General features: G+C 33.8%; 1 protein-coding gene across 1 annotated transcript in view; it reads right to left on the reverse strand.

Annotated features, from left to right (window-relative positions):
* The window catches only part of nuak2 (NUAK family, SNF1-like kinase, 2), a 13,817-nt gene extending 8,477 nt beyond the window's left edge, over positions 1–5,340 (reverse strand). Inside the window, exon 1 of the mRNA XM_016531441.1 lies at positions 5,040–5,340. Coding sequence (XP_016386927.1) covers positions 5,040–5,201 — 162 coding nt within the window. The 5' untranslated portion in view covers positions 5,202–5,340. The remainder of the gene's footprint in view (positions 1–5,039) is intronic.
* Positions 5,341–7,495: the final 2,155 nt, after the last annotated feature.

Here is a 7,495-nt window from a genome sequence, read left to right on the forward strand (position 1 = left end):
TGCTACAAATATACCCCAGCGACTTAAGACTGCTTTTGTGCTCCAGGGTCACAGATATGTTAATTATATTTATACAATTAATATTAAATATGTTAATATAATATAATGAATAAATATATAAATATAAAACAATATATTTAACATTATTTAAAAATTAATACCACTGATTTATTACATATTAAACAATTATTAAATATTAATTTAAATATTTAACATAATTAATGTTTACAATTATGTTACATTTATTTACTTTTCTATCCATTATGTACCCCATTTTAACGAGACCGCAGGGGAGGGGGAAAGTTGAATTGATTTGTGATATCATGTTGTTATTTCGGTTTGTATATTGTTGTTAATAAATAAATAAATATAATTAAATAAAATCATATGTTAATTATATTAATACACTATACTAATATATTTTATTATTTAATATTAATGGCATTAATTTATTACATACTAAACAATTATTAAGAATCAATTTAACTATAAAATTAAGAAAATTGAAATATGGAAACTTGAACTCTACAGAAAATGAATCAGTTGTGGAAGTAATTCAAGCGAATGACTGTATTTAGTTCAGTTCTTGGGATCGATCCTGAAGCACCAGCAGAACGGTTTCTGTGTCAATCATTTGTCAGACGGATCTTACGCAACTTTGTCATATTGAAAGTGACATTTACGCAAAGATAGTTTCACACATGATTTACAGAGAAATGCATGCTGCTTACAGTAAAACTGAGATCAGAGAGCGGCGTCATCAAACACAGCAGACTGTGAGGATCCTCTCTAATGAATCACAGTGACTGATGAGTGTGTGTGTGTGTGTGAGAGTGTGCGTGTGTGTGTGTGTATGTGTGATTGAGTGTGTGTGTGTGTGTGTGTGTGTGTGAGTGTGTGTGTGTGAGTGTGTGTGTGCGTGTGTGAGTGAGTGTGCGAGTGTGTGTGTGCGTGTGTCTGTGTGTGCTACAAATATACCCCAGCGACTTAAGACTGCTTTTGTGCTCCAGGGTCACAGATATGTTAATTATATTTATACAATTAATATTAAATATGTTAATATAATATAATGAATAAATATATTAATATAAAACAATATATTTAACATTATTTAAAAATTAATACCACTGATTTATTACATATTAAACAATTATTAAATATTAATTTAAATATTTAACATAATTAATGTTTACAATTATGTTACATTTATTTACTTTTCTATCCATTATGTACCCCATTTTAACGAGACCGCAGGGGAGGGGGAAAGTTGAATTGATTTGTGATATCATGTTGTTATTTCGGTTTGTATATTGTTGTTAATAAATAAATAAATATAATTAAATAAAATCATATGTTAATTATATTAATACACTATACTAATATATTTTATTATTTAATATTAATGGCATTAATTTATTACATACTAAACAATTATTAAGAATCAATTTAACTATAAAATTAAGAAAATTGAAATATGGAAACTTGAACTCTACAGAAAATGAATCAGTCGTGGAAGTAATTCAAGCGAATGACTGTATTTAGTTCAGTTCTTGGGATCGATCCTGAAGCACCAGCAGAACGGTTTCTGTGTCAATCATTTGTCAGACGGATCTTACGCAACTTTGTCATATTGAAAGTGACATTTACGCAAAGATAGTTTCACACATGATTTACAGAGAAATGCATGCTGCTTACAGTAAAACTGAGATCAGAGAGCGGCGTCATCAAACACAGCAGACTGTGAGGATCCTCTCTAATGAATCACAGTGACTGATGAGTGTGTGTGTGTGTGTGAGAGTGTGCGTGTGTGTGTGTGTATGTGCACAGGTCACTGATGACTGGCAGATGGACAAACACAGACGCACACACACATCTGTTCCGACACGCAAAACAAACTTAAACATTTCTAAAAAAAAAATGCACAGTATTTAGTAAGTGAATGAAACTTTGCAAATGCTTTAAGACCCTCAATTTTGTTTTTTTGTTTTACTATTTTTACTATTATTTTTTTTAAGAGATGTAACCAGTGAAAATGTTTGTAAGGTATGTATGGAACACCATTAGTGTCATAAATACTTTTGTTAAATTATATTAAATAATGTTCATTCTAAATACAATTTTAAATACAGAGATAGTGTGTTAAAAGCACCTTTTGGTTTATATTCATGGTGTCCCAGAGTAGCACGGTTGAGTACACTTTAGTTTATCTTAAGAAGTACTAAAGAATCATTTTTAGTATATTAAGTACAAAATTAGTGTGCAAAAAATACATTATGGAAGTGCACTTTTTTCACCTGGGTTCATAATAAAGGAGTTTGTCCGCTAGTAAACAGTGTTATTATCAGGAGCGTTTGAGTCGGTTATCTGTGAGGAAAGAAGCCGGTCAGACGCGTCCAGACTCGCTCAGAAGAGCAGAATAAATAATAATCTCCTTCCTGACGAACTGAACAAACAACCCAGAAAACCCCCGACTGCTCTGCTCTGAAGAATCATTTCTCCTGCTTCAATCAGTAACCAGCTCAGCGCTCAGGGAATGGAAAATGAAACGAAGCGAACACAAGCGGCTCATTTACATGCGTTCATTTGCATCGACTGCTCGACGGAAACTAACAAAACTTTAAAAACAACAAAGAACACCAGCAAAAAACACACAAAAATACCCGTTTCTTTGTGTTCCACAAAAATAAATAAAAATAATTATAGTTTAAATAAATAAATAACCTAAGCATTCTTAAAACTAAAGAATAAATTATTTTAATAATTACTTAGAATAAAATAATATAATAACTGAAAATCATATCAAATATGTTTAAACGATTCACTTGAGAATAACTGTATATTATTATATTCATATAATTAATAAAAATAATTTTTCTCTTGTTTAAAACATAAATCGTAGTTTTGTGCTGCACAAATTATTATTTTACACAACATATAAATGTCAGTCAGCATTTTTTGTTTTCCATTAATATGTATTTCCAAAATATGTATTCTTGAAACAAGATGGATTTAATAATAAATATCACCAGTTTTGTATCTTAAGTTAAATATAAATGAAATAAAAAATATAGTTTGAAGCATAAAACTATCAAAACTTAGTGAGCTTTGTGCTTCTAAGGAACGAAAAACTAATTTTATAGCAGATTTATTCTCAAAAAACTGAATTATTATTTTACACAGCATTGCTTTTTGCATTTTAACATGATTATTTTGATGAAAATTAAACGTACGTAAGGTTTTTCACACAAATTCTCATTTCTAAAATGTTCGTGATAATGTTTGTTGTTCTTCCTTTGTGGCAATTTTATATTTTTATATCTCAACAATATTTCTATATATATATATATATATATAAATAAAAAAAAAAAGTATAACCAGTGAAGTAAAATAAATGTATATTTATATTTACATATATATGATTTTATTTTAATGTATGTATGTATATAGTATAAAAGTCTAAACATATGCTATCAAATATATAAAGTTTGATATATATATATACACTGTATATTAAATTGTAACATCATGTATTATAGAATACATACTTTTTAGAATACATATATACACTACTATTAATACTGAAATTATATATATATATATCAAATATTTACATGTCAGTAATATTTGTTATGCAATTTAATATTTTTAAAAACAAACTACACAATTGTTTTACAGTGATAAGATTAACCATGGAAAAGAAGTTTAGGGTTAAGTGTGCTGCACTGTCATGAAAATAGTTTTAAAACGCAAAAACAAGAACCCCATGTTTTGAGGAGACTGGCGCGTTAGGTGTCCATTAATGGCACTGTTGGAGGCAGAATAACAATAGGGCCGTGCGTGCGAGTGACTACGCCTGTAAAAATAAGTTGAGGCTCTGTGAATTGAGCCGTGGGCTATTTAAAGCTCTTTCCAAAGGCTGGGTGGCTCCGCAGAACCTGTTTAGTGTTTACTCTGATCACTGATGAGCCTCACAGCAAAACCTAGAGTGAGTGTTCTCATCACAACAGCTCAGCAATGCCTCTAAACACATGCAGACACAGCGTATGGCAAGCCGTTTTAACATTTATTCCCAACTCTTGATATCAACAACTCCGTTTTCACTAGTTAAAAGGCTAGTTCTTGATATCAGGAATTGAATTTCAACTAGTAAGAAATATATATATCGAGAGTTGATTTCTTCCAATTTCACATATCGGAAATACAATTCTTACTAGTAAAAGCCTTTATTTTTTATATCAGTAATTACATTGTTACTAGTTGAAATGTTAATTCTTGATATCTGTAAATGATCTCAACATGTTGCATTTGTCATTTCTGATATCTTCAATTATAATTAGGAGAGTGATTTATGATATCTAAGATGGCTTATTTTACTAGTGACAATCACATTCGTGATATCATCACTAGTGACGATATCAAAAATTAGCATTTTTACTCGTAGCAATTGAATCGTTGATATCAAAAATAGACATTTGCACTAGTAACCACGCAGTTACTGATTTCAGAAATAAAGACCTTTACTAGTAAGAATTGTATTTCCGATACGTGCAATTGGAAGAAATCAACTCTCGATATCAACAATTGAATTTGAATGGCAGCCTATTGTGACGTTTAACTAGTGAAAATACAATTACAGATATCAACAATTACATATTTTACTAGCTGAAATTCAATTCCTGATATCAAGAACTAGCCTTTTAACTAGTGACAACTGAATTGTTGATATCAAGAGTTTGTATAAATGTTAAAACGGCTTGCCATACTATACACAGCAAGTGCAAAGCACATACTGTCCAATCATTTCCAGCACGAGCGTAAAAAGTGCTTAAAACCTGCAGGACAATTAAAAAAGCACAGCCATAAAATAACTTCTGTCAATTTATTCTAAAGTAAAAAATATTTTTATATTTTATTCTAAATATTGTATTATTTACTTAATTATCTGATGATTTTAAAATACGTTTTATTTATTTGTAATGATTAATATTGTAATAGCATCATTGATATTAAACGCTGCATTCTCTAGAACGCTCTCTCACCGTTCTGCCGGATCGGTCCACGGCTTTCTTCACGCGTCCGTACGTGCCTTTCCCGAGCGTCTGCAGGAACTCGTAGCGGTGCTTGAGGTTGTGTTTGTGATGGTGCCGCTTCACCGCCTGACGCTTGACGCGCGCGTCGCCCGGATCCCCGTCACACTCCATCAGTTTTCAGCGGAGGAAGATGAGGAAGAGGAAGATGTCGTGCGTTCATGTCCGCGTACAGGTGCGACAGTGAGCGAGCGGCGCGTGCGGAGCGACTACTAGAGTCCGGTGTGGGCGGGGCGCTTACCGTAAGCACCGCCCCTCGCGTTTGTTGTGAACTAGCTAGGCGTGTTTAAACCCTTTATACAGTAGGGACAGAGTGACACGCGTCATAATCTGAAAACCACGCCCACATTCCAACGCTCTCCATTGACTCTGTATTGCGGAAGCTAGCTCCTTGTAATTTCTGACTTATAACAAAAAACAGAGCAATGTCTAAAAGCTGCTGTGTGACAAGCTGTACAGCAAACAAGCCAAAAACACAGAACTACGTTTTTATTAGCTGTCGACCCAAAGAACGAGCGTTTAGGACAAAAAAAGTAGAGCACAACGCGTCTGGAGGAAAACATACTCGGCGACAGGAAACATTAATTATGTTTAACCATATCAAAGGATATATATATTAACCAATCTCAGTGTTTGCAAACAGTGATGACGTTTTTGTGGGCGGAGCCTATCTGGTGGCAGAAAATGTTAGTTTTAACGTAGCGGTCTATTCAAGCCATGTAATAAAAGGATAAAAAATTTAATTTTGAGTTTATATTTCAAAATTCTGACTTTTTTTCTTGCAATTCCGATATTATATCTCACAATTCTGGTAAGAAAAATCAACTCGTCATTCTTTCTTTTTAGTTTATAATATTAATCCCACACTTCTGGCTTTTTTTCCTCAGAATTTTCCGACAAAAAATAATAATGTAAATAACGTGCGTCTGTTCCTCACAGGAACGTTTCATATTAGCGTTCAATTCAATATGGCGTCTAAACCGACTGACTACTCAGGTTAAAATGACATTATTAATAAAACAATGCTCTTATTTCAGTTAGTTAGTCCTTTTTTATGATCCTTGCAGCCGATTGATTTACAACATAATAATTTATGTTTGTGTATATTTACGCAAACAGAACAGAAATGTGGTAAATAAACAAAACCAGTGATTTTACAGTAGTGTACAGCAGTTGCGCAGATTTAACCACTAGAGGTCGCCAGGTTACCTCACTATACAAGCTTGCTATAGTATACATGTAGTGTACTACACTGACTGTACATCAGAAGAAAAGAGGATTGTGACGATAACACGACTGGTTTTTTTTTTTGTTGAAACTGAATATAAAATTTAAGATAAAGATTAGATGCAAATGTATACACGCAGCGACCAAAATAATAATAGTAATAATAACCGGAAAATTAACCATGGTTTTATTATAGTGAAAGTGTAGTAACCATGTTTTTTGGCGTATTGATTACCATTTGTATAACCACAGTTTTACTACAAATACCATGGTTAAACTATGGTTAGTGTAGCAAAACAATGGTTAATTTGATGGTTTAACTATAGTAACCACGGCTTTTTGGTCTCATTTGTTGTAAAACCATGGTTAATTTTCATAAGGGAGTGAGAACCCTGCTGAAAAACAAAACAAAACAATAGACACAATCAGAGAATTTGTAATGGTTTTACTGGTTATAATGGGAATTGTACTGGTTTTAATGGTAACTGTTGGCCTCTACTGGTAATTAGTCGCCTTCTATTGGTGGCTACCACTAAATCCTAACGGGATATATCCCAAAACACACTACAGGACTCCATTTTTAATGGTTTTAATGGTTGAAAGTTGATGGTTTGTAATGTTTGTAATTGTGGAAACCATTAGAATTTCTGTCATGGTTTCTATTGTTTTGTTTTTCAGCAGGACTCAGCATTTTTAAAGTATTTCTAACAATGTCTTTCACTTAAATAATGACGTTCATCTTTTTAGTACGTACTTTGTTTACGTTCGCTACGCAAAGCGGACTGCATTTCCCAGCATGCACCAGCCGCGCCCCGCCCAACGAGCGTGCCTCTCGCCAAATGGACGGGCAGCAGCGGCGGCGGCGGCTGGCAGCGCAAAACTGCCGTATTTGGGCTGAAAAGTGAAACATTCCCGACGCAAACACCGGGATTATCGATGATCGGCGCTCACCCGCGGGGGAAAAGCTGCCAAGCGCAAGCAGCGACCCGCTCCGCGCGAGTGTGTGTGTGTGTGTGTGTGTGTGTGTTACCGATCCGAACCGCGCCGATATCGGTCCGGTTACCGGGAGGAGGCCGTGTGTGTGTGTGTGTGTGTGTGTGTGTGAGTGAGTGAGTGAGTGAATGTGTGTTTAAGTGTAGGGTTAGATGCACTGACACACACACACACACACACACACACAC

This window comes from Sinocyclocheilus rhinocerous, unplaced genomic scaffold (assembly GCF_001515625.1).
Source record: "Sinocyclocheilus rhinocerous isolate Xijiao unplaced genomic scaffold, SAMN03320098_v1.1 scaffold223, whole genome shotgun sequence".
Taxonomy (NCBI): domain Eukaryota; kingdom Metazoa; phylum Chordata; class Actinopteri; order Cypriniformes; family Cyprinidae; genus Sinocyclocheilus; species Sinocyclocheilus rhinocerous.